Below are 21,849 nucleotides of genomic sequence, written 5' to 3'. Positions count from 1 at the left end.
GGTTTTCTAATCATCAATTAGCCTTCTGAGCCAATGAGCAAACACATGGTACTATTAGAACACTGGAATGATAGTTGCTGGAAATGGGCCTCCATACACCTATGTAGATATTGCACCAAAAACCAGACATTTGCAGCTAGAATAGTCATTTACCACATTAGCAATGCGTAGAGTGTATTTCTTTAAAGTTAAGACTAGTTTAAAGTTATCTTCATTGAAAAATACAGTGCTTTTCCTTCAAAAATAAGGACATTTCAATGTGACCCCAAACTTTTGAACGGTAGTGTATATATATATATATATATGTATATATATACATATATATAAATATATATGTATACTTGTGTATATATTAGGGGTGTAAAGGTACACAAAAATTTTGGTTCGGTACGTACCTCGGTTTAGAGGTCACTGTTCGGTTAATTTTCGGTACAGTAAGAAAACAACAAAATATTAATTTTGGGGTTATTTATTTACTAAATTTGCAAAATCTTCCACCAAATATATTTTTCTTAGTGGAATATTTGATGTGAAGTAATCGGAACCTTGGATAGGTCAATAATTCATAATAACATTGATTTTGATTCAATATTATGTTTTGAGCAATGACAGTTTGAAAGAAAAAAAAACAGCTTGGTTTTATTAGTCAACATTGAAACTTTTTCTAAATTACATTTAACCTTTAAGCTTTTTTATTTCACTTTTGTTATGTTTTTGTTTATTTTAATAGTATTTTTAGAATGTGTCGTGGGCCTTTAAAACATTAGCTGCGGGCCACAAATGGCCTCCGGGGCACACTTTTGACACCCCTGCTATAGATAATAAAAAATTAAATCTGACAAATCTATGGATAAAAAGCAGAGCCTGGCAACGCATGGTCGTTTATCATAACTCTTTCGCTCTCTCTGTCTCTGCCCCTCCCTCACCAATGCTGCTGCGTGCACAATTTTTTTTGTTTTTAACCCCTTCTTAACCCTGAACGTACATTGAAAATACACGCAACCCTAACTCAAAATACCGGACATTTGAGGCATTTAAGAAACTCCTCCCTGACAGCTCAGCGAAAGAAGACCTGTCCGGTGAAAAAAATGGTCAGTCTATCGTAGCCCGTTAGCTGTTAGCATGCCGTGTGTTGTGCCTCGGTGTGCATTGTTTACACAACGTGCGTTACGCTACTTAATATATCCATGTGGAAACTCGTTCGGTACACCTCCGAACCGAACCGGAACCCCCGTACCGAAACGGTTCGATACAAATACATGTACTGTTACACCCCTAGTATATATATATATATATATATATATATATATATATACACACACATATACATATCTACTATGTTGGAAAAGTGTTACAATGAATATATTAAAGCGGCACTTGTTGGAGAAACACTGTCGGAAACAGGGGAGGACAAACAGCTCATGAGCATTAAAGTTACAGACACAAACACGTGTGTTACCTATAAACTGTAAAGAAAATTGTAAATTCACAGCAAGTTACTGGCTAATAATTGTTACATTGTCAGTAACATTTACGGTAAGTTACTGTGAAAAAACAATAAAATGCTATTAATTGCTTTGAAATATAAGTATATTGTAATTCTTGCAGACATTTGTTTTGATTAGAGTATTTTACTGTAAAAAAAAATACTGTTAGATGCTGTGATAGCCTGTTGCTGTTGTTGTTTTTTTTACAGTGTAGGGCTTACTAAAAGCGCTTTTAAACGGTCTAAACTCCAGCATTAATGCTAGATTTTGCACAGCACACTTCCAAAACATTAATGTGGCACCTCTGACACTTATTCAAAATTGGTGAAAAATATTATAACATGGGGTCTACTTTGCACTGCATATTGGTTATCGAATATAATATTTACTTATGTAGCAACATAAATGGATCAAAATAATGAAATCAATAATAAAGACGATATGATGGAATCAAAAGTAGGTCCTTACCCCCCAAATATCTTTAGCACAGCTGTGTTGGCCTCTTGTTACCTGCACAGGACAGACATCATAAACATTAGCAGGACACTATGTGGAGTTTTATATGAATGTCTACTCTACAATAGGTTGTCCAGTGAGTGTAGAGGACACACTGATGCGCTTTGCAAATGTGCAGGTGAATGATGAGTAAAAACAAGAGTCACTGTGAGAACTGACAGAAGGTCTGTGACTCACACCTGCAAAATGACAGCTGCAGGGAGCGAGAAAGAGAGAGTGTGTGCTTGTTGCAATCTACTTTCCATCCTTCCCCATGTCACTGCCTTTTTCTCAACCTGAAATTCTAATGGACAGTGTAAAAAATCTTAGAGCCACATAACAATAAGACGACTAATAGCTGTTCAGGGTAGACCTTTGTGTAGGCAGGGGTCAGAGGTCCTGCCAAACTGAGCAGGAGTAGATTGGGATTTCGTCCCCCCTGATTTTTTAGTGGTGCTGTTCATACAAAACAGGGGCTGGACAGTATACCTTAGAAAACAAGCATTATTGATGCAGTATTTTACAACAAATACCATTGTGAAGTGAAGTGAAGTGAATTACATTTATATAGCGCTTTTTCTCAAGTGACTCAAAGCGCTTTACATAGTGAAACCCAATATCTAAGTTACATTCAAACCAGTGTGGGTGGCACTGGGAGCAGGTGGGTAAAGTGTCTTGCCCAAGGACACAACGGCAGTGACTAGGATGGCGGAAGCGGGGATCGAACCTGCAACCCTCAAGTTGCTGGCACGGCCGCTCTACCAACCGAGCTATACCACAATATATATACAATATATATTGTGAGATCAACATGACGTTATTTTTCAACAAATTCATGTCCCAGAAGTCCACCAATAGATTTTTGGAATTACAATTTAGACAGGTCTTTCTCAAATAGTGGGGCGGGGCCCCCCTCAGGGGACGCAGTGCGATGCCAGGGGGGGCGCGTGTGACCTCGGGGAACATGCTTTTTTTCATTTATCAATGAAAACATGAAAAAGCTGCTGATAGTGTTTTTGACGGATGAGCAGCTGGAAAGCGGTACCGTATAAGTTCACTTTCCAAAAGTAAATGCTGTACATTCCATTCATTTTAATGGGATATGTTGTGTCATGAATGTCATGATAGGTTTGGACTTTGTTTATTTACTTTACCGTGTTAGGTATTGTTTCCTTTCCAGTGTTCTTATTTTCAGGACTACTTCCTGTGTGCCTCACTGCTGTGGCCTAGGCGCTGTCTCCCACACCTGTCCCTGATTGGCAATCTAAGCACACCTGTACCAGTTTGCCATTCAAGCTTCTTTATAAACCCGCCTGCCCCTGTCATTGTTTTTTGTTAAGCTTGTAATTGCATGTTACTTGTGCACTCCCCAATTGCACTGTTTCCACCTTGTTTTTTTACATTAAAGTCATGTTTACCTGCGCTACGTCTGCCGCCTCTGCATTTTGGAGTTTAAGACCCACCGAACGCAACATGTCGATTTGGGGGGGAAAAAAAGAAAATGAAGTAAATTGAGGTATTACTGTTTATCACGCGCGGTCATCTGTGTCAGTAGAAATGTTCACATTTCAGACCAATAATTCCACTTTTTTTGTTATGCATATGCTAACATTAGCCCTGTAATAACATCATAAGTGACTGTAAAATGTACATCTTTTGCAGTACGTGCAATAGTATTGTCTCTCCCGTCTCTCACACAAAAACACACACACGGCCGCAGGCCCACACACACACACCAACTACAGTTGTAGTGTATAATTAAGTATAATTAAAAAATAGCTACTCAATAAATCAAAAGTTACTTACCAGTTACTCAGTAGTTGAGTAGTTTTGTTCAGTCAATAATTACTCTTATTCAAGCAATTATTTGGATGACTACTTTTTACTTTTGCTTGAGTCACATTACATTAAAGCACCGGAGTCAAACTCAAGGCCCCGGGGCCAGATCTTGCCCGCCACATCATTTCATATGGACCGCAAAAGACTGAAAATACTATTTGTCAATTAAGTACTTTATCTTTTCTAACAAAATGTATTAGTTTTTTCCACTTTGACAGAAAAAAACACATATACTGCATGCAATTGCATATCTTTTTGATATTAACTAATAATGCAACAAAAACTATATTATCATACATTTTTTTTTATCTTAGAATAAAAATAAATATTTAAATATCTGCTTGACTTTGTCCAATGTACATTGTACCCTGTAAGAAATACAGGAAAAACACTCACTCTCCAAAAAACTCAATAAAACAAAAATAAAGAGGTGGACGGCAAAAAGTGTACTTAAAGAAAAAGCAAGGCCAGCAACACTCGTGTCCTTTTAATAATTTTAATACAAATTGCGCAGGTGCTACCAAACTCAGACCGGTTTCGAAAATGTCTTCGTCAGTGTGCAATTTTCAACAGGAAGAGATGCGCTTGAATAGTCACAGCTGTGGTCAATCAATTCACATAACAATAAATCAAGAACAACTTCAAAAATTAAAGTGCACAAAATGGAAAATTGTACAAAATAAATCAAATATTCGGTACAGTATCATAGGAAAATAAATAAAGCAATAAAAAAATGTGTGGGCAACCATTATAATAAAAGGAGACATAGCTCATCACCACAGTGAAAAGCATAAATAAAGCGCTAGAATAGCTATAACTCCCTCTATATATAATATAATACTAATAAAGTACCAAAATGAAGCACCAACCTCAAGCCCTACATCAAGCCACAAAAAATCTATATGAAATACATGATATGCATATAGACAACTTCATGGAAAACCGTTATATAAAAAATGATGAATGAATGATAAAATTTTTTTTATAACATTTGTAAAAAAATGTATGATAATATAGTATTTGTTGCATTATTAGTTAATATCAAAAAGATATGCAATCGCATGCAGTATATGTGTTTTTTTTCTGTCAAAGTGGAAAAAACTAATACATTTTGTTAGAAAAGATAAAGTACTTAATTTTATCGCAAAAAAACCCAGTGGTAACGTTTTTCCTGTTGCAATAATACACCGTAAAAACAACAACCGGAGATTTACCTGGCAGCTCAGTGGCCAGATTTGACTGTAAAAACAGGTATATTTTTCCATTTACAGTTATTCAATGTAAAAGCCATTGTAAACTTTACGGTAAAATTCTGGCAGTCAGTTTTTTCACCGTAAATTTTTTTTTTTACAGTGCACATAGAAAAATATAAAATAATCACATGGATTAGCAATTGGGTAAGAATAGAATAAATGACATCCTTACACATTTATATTCATACATTATTCACTGTGGGCAGCCATAACTGGGATGTGGCCCTCAGTGAAAGGAGTTTGACACACCTACTCTGACTTAACAGTCCTTTTAAGTACAATCATTGGCTACTCTACCCGCCTCTGATCATAGAGGACCTTCGATGGAAGCCTAAAGACCATCAAAGGCCACCGTCCTTAGCGTACTTAGCAGATAGTTCGATATTTTTGTGCGGAATCTTACAGTAATTTGATTTGCCACTGTGTGCCATCTGTGGAGCAAGCACACATGTAAGTGCCAGACACCATCTCTCCTTACAGGCATGACTCACTAAGGCCACTGTCACTTCGCTGGACTGCAGGCCTCCTGAGGGGCGACGCGTGCGAGCTTGCGATGTGTCTCATGGTCGCGGAGCTGCTTAAGACGCCAGAGGCGGCGGAGAGGAGCACAAACAGGCCAGTGTCAGGCTTTCTCGGATTACAATTAGCGTGTTGCCATTATCACAGTGTCTACTATTTGCACTAACATCACAACCCCAGGCTTGTGGTGCAATACCCTGATGAATGAATGAAACCCCTTGGGGGAGCAAGTCAACCGCAAGCCTGCAAAAACACCTGCAACAACACATATAGTTGGATTTCTAACTAACATTCTTCAAATATCTCCAACTTAATCAATACCTCACACAAAATACATACTGTACTATGTGAATATATCACCTTAAAGGGGAACTGCACTTTTTGGGGGGGATTTTTATCTATATTTTACAATCCTTATGTAAGACAAGAACACATACTGTATGTTTTTCTTTGTTTATGCATTCTAACTCGTGATTAAACGCTAGCAAGAAGTGGCTAACAATGCAGGAAATGGTAATTTGATCTATTCCGCCTATAAAGTGCTCTAAAAAAAATCCCAAAATAATTCATAATAACATGTAATATTTACGTATTTTGCTTATTTTAAGCGGGCAGCACGGTGGAAGAGGGGTTAGTGTGTCTGCCTCACAAAACGAAGGTCCTGAGTAGTCATGAGTTCAATCCCGGGCTCGGGATCTTTCTGTGTGGAGTTTGCATGTTCTCCCCGTGACTGCGTGGGTTCCCTCCGGGTACTCCGGCTTCCTCCCACCTCCAAAAACATGCACCTGGGGATAGGTTGATTGGCAACACTAAATTGGCCCTAGTGTGTGAATGTTGTCAGTCTATCTGTGTTGGCCCTGTGATGAGGTGGCAACTTGTCCAGGGTGCACCCCGCCTTCCGCCCGATTGTAGCGGAGATAGGCTCCAGCGCCCCCCGCGACCCCGAAGGGAATAAGCGGTAGAAAATGGATGGATGGATGCTTATTTTAAGCATTACGGCGGCATATTAATTTAATCACAACTTTCGCTATTTCCTTTTAGCAACAACTACTACTAATCAAGGCAGACTTCATGAGAGCCAATGACTATTTTGAGACAAATAACTATCCAGAACCTTATTTTTTTTGCCTGAATATACGGAGGATGAGCAACAAGTTTTAGAAGCTGTGTGATGAACAGATCTAGCTCTAGTGAAACACTACACATCATGTAGCAGTATTGCTAAGTGCTAAACAAGAAATACAAACTACAAACATAATAAAACGATCACTTACTGTACAATGTCTGCTCTCACTGGGAGGCAGACTGATGCTAGATAAACAGTTTAAAGACATTTTAATGATCATGTTACACTCTTCTTATTTTTACATTTTAATTTTGTTATTTTCTATTTTATTTATTGCTATTATCACTATTACTATTCTCTCAATGTTCTGTTTAGTAGTCAATTATTAAAATGTTATTTGTATATTGTTTTTACATATATTTTATAATATGTTTCATACAATTTTTTTCCTGTAAAGCACTCTGTGTTGCCACTTACTTTATAAATAAAGTTTCATTGATTGATGAGATGTGTATATCTTTCAGCACAACAAGACTTAGATGATTAAATAATAATAACCCGTATTTTTCAAGTAAAAAAAAAAGTGGGCGTAAAGAAGCGTCTTTTTGTGTCTTTCTCACGGTGTCTAAATTGATTTTCAATGTTGACCAATCTCCCGGCTTACGGCCACAATCTGCTACTATACAAGTGAGAGGCATGATTTATAATTTTGAACAAACTTTTACCAACTCAGATGCAATGCAGCAGCTCACCAGCTCAACAGGTCAATAGCTGCGTTAGCTCTCTGGGATCAAGGCGCCTACAAAAGTAGTTAATCAGCGTTAGCTCTTATAATACCAATGTCGTTAATACTTGGTTAATATTCAGATCACAACATGTAAATAGAGTATTGTTGGCGGTTTTTTGATGGTTTTTGAGAGGGATTTATGGGCGAATAGATGACTCCCATTATCTACATTGTTAGCTGTCTCGTATGAGTCGTACAGTACAAATAAGAAAGCATTAAAAAAAAGAGAAAAATGTGAATAATAGGCAAAGTTCCATGGAAAGTGCTGTTCCCCCTTAAACAGCTGTGTGCTATGCTAGCATGATCTGGGACCTTCAATGTTAAAAGAATGTTCCATCCACAAACCTTCAAGAGCAAAAATAAATAAATGAATACAATTATAACACAAATCAGCAGCTTTGTAAAAGACTTACTTAATATCATCATTATTGTTTTGCTACTCAAACATAAAACATTTTAGGTTAATTGTGAGAGAAAAACAACCACAACCCTTCAAAAACAAATGCAACAAAACAAGCAGTGTGATTTTTTAACCAACATTATTCTAATAGCTCAAACTTAATACCTCATACAAAGCACATGTATCAACTTTAAACAACTGTTAGCTATTTACATTCAATGCTAGCATGTTTTGAGACGCTAAAAGAATGTTAAATCCACAAACATCCAAGAGCAAAAATCAATAAATAAACTAAATTAAAACACAAACCGGCCGCTGTGTAAAAATGCCTACTTATCATCATCGTTATTTTGTTTTTTCAACATCAACATAAAAAGTAGGTTAAATGACTCTGTAATTACATGACTCACTATGTAATATTTACCCCCATTTTTGGCGTCGTTAATGTGTGCGTTATGCCACATTTCGAACCAGGAAGTTGCACACAAACTACGGAGAAGGAGAGAAGCTCTCACCTGAGAGGAAAACGGGCATGGGTGCAGAAAAGATCCAAAGGCAAGTTTCCCCCTGCCACTGGCCAGGACAGTGGGCATGGTTCCTGATGCTCAGTGCCCTCCGAAGGTGTCCATACTCGGCTGAAGTAGCCTGATCACGTGATGCTGTCCTGACGGTGATGATGATGATGATGGAGCTCCGTGCGCAGTTACCGAGGAGGACAGATGGAGGCGAGCCGGTGGGAGCGATCACGACTCCAAGAGTAGAGCCCGTGGATGCGTGTAGTCTCACACACATGCGTGATGGGTGGAATATGACGTCACACCGGGGAAGACGTCTCACGATAACAGCCGAGCACACGCAGACCACAACATTAGGTACACCTGCACAATCTTGACATCATCTCTATATTTATCTATTTTTAGGAACATACTGCAAAAACACAAGTCAAAGATCCTTAATGTGACAGCTTAATATAACAGGTTTAATTTGCTGTTTTAAGGACCGACTGCAAAAACACAATTAAGTCAAATATCCTTAATATAACAGTTTTCATTTGCTGTTTTAGGGACCTACTGCAAAAACACAAGTCAAAGATCCTTGATATAACAGGTTTAATTTGCTTTTTTAGGGACTGACTGCAAAAACACAATTAAGTCAAATATCCTTAATATAACAGTTTTAATTTGCTGTTTTAGGGACCTACTGTAAAAACACAAGTCAAAGATCCTTAATATAACAGGTTTAATTTGCTGTTTTAGGGACCGACTGCAAAAACACAAGTCAAAGATCCTTAATATAACAGGTTTAATTTGCAGTTATAGGGACCTACTGCAAAAACACAAGTCAAAGATCCTTAATGTAACAGCTTAATATAACAGGTTTAATTTGCTGTTTTAGGGACCTACTGCAGAAACACAAGTCGAAGATCCTAAATATAACAGGTTTAATTTGCTGTTTTAGGGACCTACTGCAGAAACACAAGTCGAAGATCCTTAATATAACAGGTTTAATTTGCTGTTTTAGGGACCTACTGCCAAAACACAAGTCAAAGATCCTTAATATAACAGGTTTAATTTGCTGTATTAGGGACTTACTGCAAAAACACAAGTCAAAGATCCTTAATATAACAGATTTAATTGGCGGTTTTAGGGACCTACTGCAAAAACAGAAGTCAAAGATCCTTAATATAAAAGATTGAATTTGCTGTTTTAGGGACCTACTGCAAAAACACAAGTCGAAGATCCCTAATGTAACAGCTTAATATAACAGGTTTAATTTGCTGTTTTAGGGACATTCTGCAAAAACACAAGTCAAAGATCCTTAATATAACAGGTTTAATTTGCTGTTTTAGGGACCTACAGCAAAAACACAAGTCAAAGATTCTTAATATAACAGGTTTAATTTGCTGTTTTAGGGACCTACTGCAAAAACACAAGTCAAAGATCCTTAATATAACAGGTTTAATTTGCTGTTTTAGGGACCTACTGCAAAAACACAAGTCAAAGATCCTTAATATAACAGATTTAATTGGCGGTTTTAGGGACCTACTGCAAAAACAGAAGTCAAAGATCCTTAATATAAAAGATTAAATTTGCGGTTTTAGGGACCTACTGCAAAAACACAAGTCGAAGATCCCTAATGTAACAGCTTAATATAACAGGTTTAATTTGCTGTTTTAGGGACATTCTGCAAAAACACAAGTCAAAGATCCTTAATGTAACAGGTTTAATTTGCTGTTTTAGGGACCTACTGCAAAAACACAAGTCAAAGATCCTTAATATAACAGGTTTAATTTGCTTTTTTAGGGACCTACTGCAAAAACACAAGTCAAAGATCCTTAATATAACAGGTTTAATTTGCTGTTTTAGGGACCTACTGCAAAAACACAAGTCAAAGATCCTTAATATAACAGGTTGAATTTGCAGATTTAGAGACCTACTGCAAAAACACAAGTAAAAGATCCTTAATATAACAGGTTTAATTTGCTGTTTTGGGGACCGACTGCAAAAACACAAGTCAAAGATCCTTAATATAACAGGTTTAATTTGCAGTTATAGGGACCTACTGCAAAAACACAAGTCAAAGATCCTTAATGTAACAGCTTAATATAACAGGTTTAATTTGCTGTTTTAGGGACCTACTGCAGAAACACAAGTCGAAGATCCTAAATATAACAGGTTTAATTTGCTGTTTTAGGGACCTACTGCAGAAACACAAGTCGAAGATCCTTAATATAACAGGTTTAATTTGCTGTTTTAGGGACCTACTGCAAAAACACAAGTCAAAGATCCTTAATATAACAGGTTTAATTTGCTGTTTTAGGGACCTACTGCAAAAACACAAGTCAAAGATCCTTAATATAACAGGTTGAATTTGCAGATTTAGAGACCTACTGTAAAAACACAAGTCAAAGATCCTTAATATAACAGATTTAATTTGCTGTTTTAGGGACTTGTTATACAGGAGTGCTCTGCCATTTTTAAGGACATACTGTAAAAAAATCTATTTAAAAAGATCCCCCAAATGACAGGGCTGAAGCGCTCTGCTGTTTTTGAGGACCCACTGCTAAAACACTATAAAGATCCTCTGTATGACATTAGTACACTGCTGTTTTTAACGATCTATGCAAAAACACTAGTCAAAGATCCTCTATATGACAGGCGTGCTCAACTGTTTTTAGTAGAAGTAAATGAAGTGAAAGATCCTCTAAATTACGGGAGCCCTCTGCTGTTTTTAAGAACCTACTGCAAACACGTCAGTCAAAGATCCTTTATGTGACAGGAATGCTCTGCTGTTTTAAAAAACGTACTGCAAAAATGGCTCTGCTGTTTATTACAAAAACGCAAGTCAAAGATCCTGTTATTGGACAGAAGCGCTCTGCTGTTTTAAAACACCAACTAAAAAAAACACTGTTCAAAGATCTTTTATGTGTCAAGATTGATTTGCTGTTCTTAGGGACCTACAGTACCAGAAAAAATCTTGTCAAAGATGCTCTACAGGGCAGGAACGCTGTGCTGTTTGTTCGAAACTACTGCAAAAACACTAATCAAAGATCCTCTATATGGTTAAATAGCTTCTAATCTGTTCCAATACCAATTCTTTGATGCCATACCGTTCTAATCTGTTGATTAGTATAATATGATTAATTGTGTCAAATGCTTTCGTTAGATCCATAAATACTGTAGCTGCACACTACCATCACTATCATCTAGTGCATTGGTCATTTCCTCTGTTTTTTTGATTAATGCCATCGATGTTGAAATATTAGCTCGGAATCCGTATTGGTTCTCCACGAGTGTTCCACTTTTATTCATGGTTTTGTCCAATTCGTTATTAATAGTTTTCCAATGATTTTAGAAAATTGTCGAAGTAGGGAAACAGGTCTAAAGTTTGTAAATTGGTGTTTGTCTCCAGTCTTATAAATCGGTACAACTTTTGCTATTTTCATTTTATCTTGGATTGTGCCTGTTTGAGATGATAGATGGCTGATATATATAAGAGGTTCTGAAATTTCTTCAATAACTTTTATAATAATTTCCATATCTATTCCATGAAAGTCAGTTGAGGTATTGGATTTACACTTCTTTACAATTTTGCTTATTTCTTCTTTTGTCGCATTTTTGAGGATCATCGAGTTGGGATGTCTGTCTATGGTTTCATTTAAGTCCTCCACTGACCCATCATGTGCATCTGGAATCGTCTATTCCAGTTCTGTTCTGTAGTTTTTAGAAAGTGGCAGCTGAGATAGGCTCCAGCACCCCCCGCGGCCCCAAAAGGGACAAGCGGTAGAAAATGGATGGATGGATGGGTTCAAATGACATGACAGTAAAATAGTATGCAATCCCTCCTTTCTCCTATAGGGAGAGCTTGTCATGGCGCATGAACACACAGTGTTTTTATACGGCTGCCAAACGAAGTAAGAACAAAACTCACAGTGTGGCGGTATAAAAAAGGATATACAGACAAAATCCCCTCTAGGTTTCGAACATCTGTTGCACGCTGCCTCAAAAAACATGAAATCCTAAGTGTGTTTTGAAACAAAAACTGACCATTTAGATATCGTATTATCACGATCAGGAATCAGGGGGAGGCTTTTTGCCATCCTCATAATCCTCCATGCCGGGATTACAGCAAACATATGTCTGAGCATCCATCCCTACATGCTGGCCTTGTCTGCCTGCCAGGTTCATCCATTATTCCTGCTTCCGTGCTCCATGCTTTCCGGCTGGATGGGTTTGTGCTTTGGCAGGAAATAATATGTCACCTGTACGGTGCAGACTCCAGCTGTAAAAACAACCCCGACTGAAAATGGAACTTATTTAGGCTGAAGAAGACAGATTCAAGTCCATCTCCTGTTCGTGATTCGGGACTTACTTTCATAACATCTGCTGAATGAATAGCAAAACAGCAGCATTTCCCAATGGACGGAGTGGAAATGTTGGAATTTGGTGCGAATGGAGGCATAAGAAAAATGCCTCAAGAGGCCCAATGAAGCTCCCATGGTTACATATATACCCATGGCGACTGTGCCTCAAACGCACAACCGCATCCCTAGACGCCACCCGTGTTGAGCGGCGGGCGAACCCCCAAGAGTAAGACCTCCTGACGACTATTTCTTTCCACCCACGGGAAGAGTGGGATGAGGAGGAGTCATGAAAAAGTATGTTGTCTCTACTTGCTTCTTTTTGCCCCTGTAACCATGGTGATCCACTGTTATACTGTCCTCATCAGTAGCTTATATCCAAACAGAGGTTTTTCCCCCTGAATTCAACGATTCAAAGCAGCCAGCAGCATCCATCCATCCATCCATTTTCTACCGCTTATTCCCTTCGGGGTCGCGGGGGGCGCTGGAGCCTATCTCAGCTACAATCGGGCGGAAGGCGGGGTACACCCTGGACAAGTCGCCACCTCATCGCAGGGCCAACACAGACAGACAGACAACATTCACATTCACACACTAGGGCCAATTTAGTGTTGCCAATCAACCTATCCCCAGGTGCATGTCTTTGGAGGTGGGAGGATATCATGGATTATTTCCACTATGACTGGTCCTCATCTTTTTTTACATTTTGGGTCAAAATCCAGAACAGCCTTAGACAGAAACTGCGTGACAATAATTAGTTTGATCACATGACCAAACATAACAACGAAGATCATGTGATGCCAGCATAGCGTCTATAATTGCAGCGATTTATAACAGCCAGCAGCATATCATGCACCATCTTTCCTTAAAGAAGCTCATTTCCGCAGCAGCAACAATCAAAGTTAGACTATTTACGTGTCAAGAACGCAATGTGGATCGCATAAGGTGTTATTTGTCTTCAAATAGTTGGTTATTTGGGTCATTATGAAAATCATAAGTTGTAACTACCCCTTTTTTGGAGCCACGACACTGCATGATCTACACAATTAATCTCCAATACAAATATGCCATCTGAAAAGAACAATAGTAATATCAAAAGAAAAAAAGAAACATGATAGATGGATAGATAGATAGATAGATAGATACTTTATTGATCCCGGGGGAAATTCAGGTTTAAAGCACATTTCCGTTCAAGATCAGACAAAAATTGAAGAGGGAGACAACACAGGAAGGCTGACGGTCCTGCCAAATTACGGCGCTCCTAAAAAGGTAGGAAAAAGGTAAACGCTGGGGGGTGGGGGGCGGTTTCAGATTGGGCTATTAAAAGTGTCCAAGAAAAAAAAAAAGCATATAATGACCTGTCCCAATCACTCAGATACTATAATAATTTAATTATTCATCAACACATATTGACCCAAAGTATATAATTACAGGATACATATAATATATTCAATATTTATATACACATACATGTATAAACATATATATATATATATATATATATATATATATATATATATATATATATATATATATATATATATATATATATATATGTTATCTATATATGTAAATATATATTTACATACATACCTATTTAGCCGACGTTACTATATTATATATTTAATATTTATATATATATACACATACATGTATAAACATATATATATATGTATATATATATATATATGTATATATATATACTTATATATATATATATATATATATATATATATATATATATATATATATACATATATATATATACATATATATACATATACATATATATATATACATATATATACATATACATATATATATATATATATATATATATATATATATATATATATATAATGGCAATCTTCACCTTCAAATATTCCAATTTATTGTCATTACTCAACAGGTTTGAGGGAGTGATCCTACGCAGTAGCAAACATTGTATATGAAGTGAGGTCCAGTCGAAAATCCAGTTTATGCATATTTATTAACGAATTTGCAGGGTGAATGAAACATACCAGGGATTATTGCAGTGATATTGTGTTATATGTTCTCCTGCCTGTTGCTGTTGTCTGCTGTGGTTTGCTGCTGTCTGCTGCTGGTAAGAACGGTTTGTGCTCCCACACCTGAGTCCTTCCTCGTTTGGCTCACCTGTGCTCCTACATATGCCTTCCCCTCTGCACTGCTCAACCAAAAAGCCCGCCACCTAGTGACAAAATAAAGTAATGCCAACACAAAAATAAAGATGCCTTAAATGGCTCCTACACAATATATATATATATATATATATATATATATATGTATATATATATATATATATATATATATATATATATATATATATATATATATATATATATATATATATATATATATATATATATATATATATATGTAAATATATATTTACATACATACATATTTAGCCGAGGTTACTGTGGTTTATCCGTTAAACAGTGCTCAATACCGGAGTAGAGCGGAATGTTCCTTAGGTCAGGGGAAAAAAAGGACGAAGTAACCTCCGTGTTTTTTTTCCCGGACCTAAGGAATATATTTATATATACACTATATTGCCAAAAGTATTTGGCCACCCATCCAAATGATGAGAATCAGGTGTCCTAATCACTTGGCCCGGCCACAGGTGTATAAAATCAAGCACTTAGGCATGGAGACTGTTTCTACAAACATTTGTGAAAGAATGTGTCGCTCCCAGGAGCTCAGTGATTTCCAGCGTGGAACTGTCATAGGATGCCACCTGTGCAACAAATCCAGTCGTAAATTGTCCTCGCTCCTAAATATTCCAAAGTCAACTGTCGGCTTTATTGTAAGAAAATGGAAGAGTTTGGAAACAACAGCAATTCAGCCACAAAGTGATAGGCCACGTAAACTGACAGAGAGGGGTCAGCCAATGCTGAAGCGCATGGTGCAAAGAGGTCGCCGACTTTCTGCACGGTCAGTTGCTACAGAGCTCCAAACTTCATGTGACCTTCCAATTAGCCCACGTACAGTACGCAGACAACTTCATGGAATGGGTTTCCATGGCTGAGCAGCTGCATCTGAGTCATACATCACCAAGTCCAATGCAAAGCGTGTGGTGGTGTAAAGCAGTGGTCCCCAACCACCGGGCCGCGGACCGGTACCGGGCCGCACAAGAAGTTTAAAAAAAATAATATATATATTTTTTTTTTAAATTAAATCAACATAAAAAACACAATATATACATTATATATCAATATAGATCAATACAGTCTGCAGGGATGCAATCCGTAAGCACACATGATTGTATTTCTTTATGGAGAAAAAAAAAATACAAAAATAAAAACATGTTGCAACGCGATGATTTTTGTGCACGTCATGCCACGCACGCTTGCGAAGCGAGCGGGTGAAATGTGTGACCGCGTTGTGGAGAGCGGCTGGATGTGAGGCTGAAGAGAGAGGCGAGGTGTGCGAGCATGTTCAGGGGTTAAAAATGTGTGCCGGTTGACTAGGATGGTGGATGCGGGGATCGAACTTGCAACCCTGAAGTTGCTGGCACGGCCGCCCTACCAACCGAGCTATATGCCGGGACACATTGTACCATATGTCCCGGCAGGAAATGTGCGTTCTAAGAACTCCCGCTTATTAGTGATTCCCAGAGCCCAAAAAAGTCTGCGGGCTATAGAGCCTTTTCTGTTCGGGCTCCAATACTCTGGAATGCCCTCCCGGTAACAGTTAGAGATGCTACTTCAGTAGAAGCATTTAAGTCCCATCTTAAAACTCATTTGTATACTCTAGCCTTTAAATAGACCCCCCTTTTAGACCAGTTGATCTGCCGTCTCTTTTCTGCTCTGCCCCTCTCTCCTGCGTGGAGAGGTTATTAGGTGACCACAGATGATGCGCTAGCTGCTCAAAGTTGGGACCCGGGGTGGACTACTCATCTGTGCATCAGTTGGGGACATCTCTGCGCTGCTGACTTGTCTCCACTCAAGATGATCTCCTGCTGGCCCCACTATGGACTGGACTCTCACACTATTAAGTAGATCCACTCGACGTCCATTGCACAGGTTGTCCAGGTGGGGGGGGGGTCCCCACATCTGCGCCCCCCCCCCCCCCCCCTCCCAAGGTTTCTCATTGTATCCCATTGGGTTGAGGTTTTTTTTCTTGCCCCGATGTGTGACCTTTGAGACACTTGTGATTAAGAGCTATATAAATAAACTTTGATTGATTGATTGATTGATGATGGGTTGGCGACCCCTGACCTACAGTATAGTCCTCAATTTCTTTGGCATTTTAGCTTCGCCACAGCATTGACATATGCAATTTCTCAATAAAGGTGTGATTTACCGAATGTATCCATGAAAAAGGGTAACATAGTTGCTTAAATCTGCCAATATTGTCATGTACTTACAGTACATGATTACTGTTGACATAAGTTTAAGCACAGTGCAGAGGCAGTGTGCAAAGAGCCCCACCCTGTGGCTTGAAGTGAAGCCTGCTCTCCTTTTGCCACCACCATGAGTGCATAGAAAACACAATATGACATATACTTTTTCTCTGGCTTACACATTGAGAGGAAGATTCTTTTTTTTAACCCAGAGGAGATCCTCACAATGTGGGGGGTTGGTGTGCATGAATGGTTAATAGAACGACAGAATTCCATGTAGCTGTTGTTGTTGCTGACTCACCGTCACACACTCACCGTCATAGCTGACTCCAACAGAACCATTGTGGACGTGACTAATACTTGGGCAACAATAACAATAAGGCAAAGGTGCATGCAGGAAATAGCATGGCTGTGTATCGAGCATTATTTTCTGTATAAAGGAAACATCTTGTTTGGATCAGATTGTGCGGGTGTACCTAATGCTGTGTCTGCTTATATGGATGATGGTAAGGATGTACTTACTAATTGGTAAGAAGAGATGCTCTTTCAGACTGTTTCCTGTCAGGGCCTGGAACGTTCCACTCTGCTGCCCTGAACACAGCAGATGCACCAAAAAGTAACTTTCTTTTTTGGTCAGAAAGTTCTGTTTTGAGTAATTTGTGTTTTTAGTAGGCCGAAACTAAATAAAAAATCCCCAAAGATGATAGTGGGGGGATTTATTTGTATTCTTAAGCATTTTGTCACAGTAACTAAAGGATATACAAGTAATATGTTGCCAACATTAAATATTTTTCAAGGTGATGTTTAAGCTGTGCTGTCAAACAAAATACATTTTTTTTTGCATTTTTCAATAGATTTTTTTAGAATTGTATGTTTTATTTTGATTAATTATATAACTTAGATTAATTAATGATGTGAATTTTACTTATATAGCGCTTTTTTTCTCTAGTGCAGGGGTCCCCAAACTTTTTGACTCAGCATTGGGTTAAAAAAATCTAGCTTGGGGCCGGGCTGTATATATATATACGTTAGGTCAGGAAAAAACACAAAGGCTATTTCATCCCTACAAGCCTGTTTCGCAGGTTTCCCTGCTCTTCAGGGGATTTTATCATATATATTATAAAATCCCCTGTAATAAATAAATATATATATATGTATGTATATTCTGAGTGCGATGTCACGTTATCGATGGGAAAATGCATTTTTAGACAATATGAATTGCCTGGGCGGCTAGGAGACACTGAGAGTAACAAGTGGTAGAAAATAGATTAGAAAATGATCTAGTGACTCACAGCACTTTACTTAGGGAAACCCATTATTGACATCTTTAAGCTACATTTAAACCAGTGTGGGTGGCACTGGGAGCAGGTGGGTAAAGTGTCTTGCCCAGGGACACAACGCCAGTGACTACCCAGCAGGCATTAAAACAATGTTGAGAACTTGTTGAATTAGGTCCTGACATTGAGCAACTTAAACATAACGTTGAAACAACATGCTTTTTGATGTTCTGACGTTGATTTGACCATTGAATTTTGGTAATTTCCCAACCAATATTCTACAACACAAATATGTTGAAACAACATACCTTTTGACAACGTTTATTCAATGTCAGGTTGTGACATTGATTTGACCATTGAAATCTGGTCATTTCCCAACTAACAACGTGGACCCAACGTTGGACATCTATGTTGTCTCAACTTACAAATATGACTATTTTGCAACGTTGTTTCAAAGTCTTGGTCCTGCGATGAAGTGGCGACTTGTCCAGGGTGTACCCCGCCTTCCGTCCGAATGCAGCTGGGATAGGCTGCAGCCACACCCGCGACCCCGAGAGGGACAAGCGGTAGAAAATGGATGGATGGATGTTTCAATGTCAGTTTTAAAGAACATGTATGTATAATCAACAGTGTATCAATGTGCTAGGGTAGGATGGCGGAAGCAGGAATCGAACCTGGAACTCTCAAATTGCTGGCACAGCCGCTCCACTAACCTAGCCACGCCACCCTAATTTCACTTTGGAACTTTTATTAATCACTATTAATCACAGTAAATTGCTTAATTACTTAATTTAAATTAACTTTAAAAAGACTCCAATATTTTGACACAAATGCAAATTTATTGTCAGAATGGAATAGATATTTTTTGCCAAACTGTTTTACTTGAATGCACGTCATGTATATACTCAAAACTTTGCAACAGTTTGATCTATCTTAGTGTATTTTGAAGCAACATTTGCCACGAAGCACACCAGTGGACTGCACTGACCTGATCCCTGACCATGCGCCGCCTTTTAGGTAAACTTCTGAGGTTAGAGTATAGGACAGGGGTCGGCAACCCAAACTGTTGAAAGAGCCATATTGGGCGAAAAATACAAAACAAATATCTGTAAAATTTAAAGTCTTATGTAAGTGTTATAATGAAGGCAACACATGATGTAAGTGTCTATATTAGCCTACTATCAAAGGCTGACGCAAATCTTTGTTGACAGAAATGTTGTATTTTAATTTTTATTCTACACATTTTTGCAACATTGGAAATCATTAGTAAAATGGAGGCTTCTCACCGGATGAGATAACTTCTGGAAATTACTGTCTCAGAATGGCCAATGGTATAGATGTGTGTGTCCAAGTATAGGGAAATAGTAGTCTGTCTTCTTCTAAAGGATTTATTACAATCTTTTCAAGCTGGGTAACGTTTGCTGTGGTCTGGAACAATGTGACACACAAACAACTATCAGAAATGCAGCCAATATTACATACAGATAATGTGTCATGAGACATGCAAATATAAATTAAATACACAGAGGACATAATTAAAGGAAATTAAATTAGCTCAAATATACCTACAAACATGGCATAATGATGCAATATGTACTTACACCTAGCCTAAATAGCATGTTAGCATCGATTAGCTTGCAGTCATGCAGTGACCAAATATGCCTGATAAGCACTCCAGCAAATAAATACAATCAACAAAGCTCACCTTTGTGTATTCAAGCACAGCAGAAAACGTTTGGTGGACAAAATGAGGCAAAGACGGAGTGGATTAAAACACGCCTTTCTGTGGCAGCATTGGAGAAAGTTGTACATGTAAACAAACTACGATGAGTTCAGGGATCACTGAAATTAGTAGGACAAAACGGTGCTTGCCAAATACTCTCATCAGTAAAGCATGTATATACATATATTTTATTATTTATTAATATTATTATTAATTAATTATAAAATAATTAATTATTATACATAACAGTGGGATTTCTAACAATTCGGAAGGTTTGTGTCATGTTTGTTCTCCTACAGAAAATATATTAAAACAAAAAATATATTTTTTTCTTCACGTTTTTCCATTTTCACACATCTCTAAAAGAGGTCCAGGGAGCCACTAGGGCGTCGTTGACCCCCGGTATAGGAGTATGTGCGCACAAAACAAATGATGTGATTAATCTGCATTCTTACACAATTAATGCAATATTTTTGGTGATTAATCGCATTGTTAAGGAGTTAACTTTGGTTGTGTGTAACATTTGAACAGTTATACAAGCGTAAACATAAGTTAAGTGCTGCACTTCCACGTATTACCTCATGACATTTTACTTTTTGACGTTAGTAAATGTTACACAAGTGTAAAAAGAAGTTAACCACAGTAAAAACAAGAAAACACAATATTTTAACTCACTGTGGGTATTCTCCTTTCTCTTTTGTCGCTACTTTTTTGGGGGAAAGGGTCACAAAAGTGTAATGTGTTGCATGACTTTTGTGCAACTGGTATTTGTGTTATGATCCCTCAAGACAGTTTGGACTTTTTTCTGTGTTTGGTATCACTTCCTGTCCTAGTGCTCTTGTTTTCATAGCATTTCCTGTTTGGTCTCTCTTTTTTTTTAGCACCTTTGCCTTGTGTTCCTTGTCCTGCCAGCACACCTGTTGCACATTAGGGCTGCACACTGAAGCATTTTAAAACCTTGCTAAAAACACACTTATTTTCACAAGCATTCTGCAGAAAGCACCTTGGTTTTAGTCTTGTTTTATCCCAACTGTTTTTAAATTGCTGTTCTTTTGTTACTGTTTATTGTAATATTTACTGTTTTATTGATTTTATTGTCTTTTATGACCTGTGCAGTTGTTTTAATGTGCTATATAAATAAAGTTTGGCTTAACTTAAGTTGACCTGTTCCACATTGTTAATTAGTTCTATTTAGTTCCCAGTTCCCACCTCAGTGCTGGGTCATTGTCTTCTGTATGTCAAAGTATTCTGTTGCTTTCTGATTTCCTGGAATTTTGGTCCCAGTATTGATCCCTGTGGTACGCCCCAGGGTGTATTTAGCGTTGTAGAAAAGGTTTATAAAGAAGTTTAAGAAAAAGCAAAACATGCAATTAAGTCTTTGATGTCGTGAAAGGACGGAGGTCCGTGACATCAAGCATGACTGGTTCAAACTCTAAAATTTTGTACAACTTTAGAGTTTTTTTTCTAAATTGTGCAACCTTAGAGACGGCTCCAGTTGTAAATAATGGAAATAGAAATAATCAAACACTTAATGCTTTGATGTTGATGTTAGGACTTAGGTCTTGAGGTCTGTGTGACTCAGTGGTGTGCCGTCAGGGCCAGCAAGGCCTTCTCTGCTGGCCTAACATAACCAGAAATCATGATCATAATTAAAGATAAAAGTAATTTTAATTTACTTTCCCGCTACTGTGTGGAACAATTTCCCTTGTGGATCATTAAAGTTTGTCTAAGTCTAAGTCTAAGTCTAAATATATAAAAGTATTCATATTCTCTTCA

At 37.8% G+C, this 21,849-nt stretch overlaps 1 protein-coding gene across 5 annotated transcripts in view; it reads right to left on the bottom strand.

Annotated features, from left to right (window-relative positions):
- aff3 (AF4/FMR2 family, member 3) overlaps nucleotides 1–21,849 on the bottom strand; it is a 74,360-nt gene that overhangs the window by 43,889 nt on the left and 8,622 nt on the right. For 2 of the 5 annotated variants that reach the window (XM_062069772.1, XM_062069776.1), the window contains exons 1-2: nucleotides 8,362–8,586; nucleotides 1,956–1,997 (exon numbers count right to left, since the gene is read on the bottom strand). In XM_062069772.1, coding sequence (XP_061925756.1) covers nucleotides 1,956–1,997; nucleotides 8,362–8,439 — 120 coding nt within the window. In that variant the 5' untranslated portion in view covers nucleotides 8,440–8,586. Of the gene's footprint in view, nucleotides 1–1,955; nucleotides 1,998–2,182; nucleotides 2,192–8,361; nucleotides 8,587–17,595; nucleotides 17,665–21,849 lie in introns of those variants that run through there. The other 3 variants (XM_062069774.1, XM_062069775.1, XM_062069773.1) reach the window with 3 other exon arrangements.

This window comes from Entelurus aequoreus, linkage group LG14, assembly GCF_033978785.1.
Source record: "Entelurus aequoreus isolate RoL-2023_Sb linkage group LG14, RoL_Eaeq_v1.1, whole genome shotgun sequence".
In the NCBI taxonomy this organism is placed as follows: Eukaryota; Metazoa; Chordata; class Actinopteri; order Syngnathiformes; family Syngnathidae; genus Entelurus; species Entelurus aequoreus.
The sequence above is the reverse complement of the archived record's forward strand: the minus strand, read 5'-3'. Positions and strand labels throughout refer to the sequence as shown.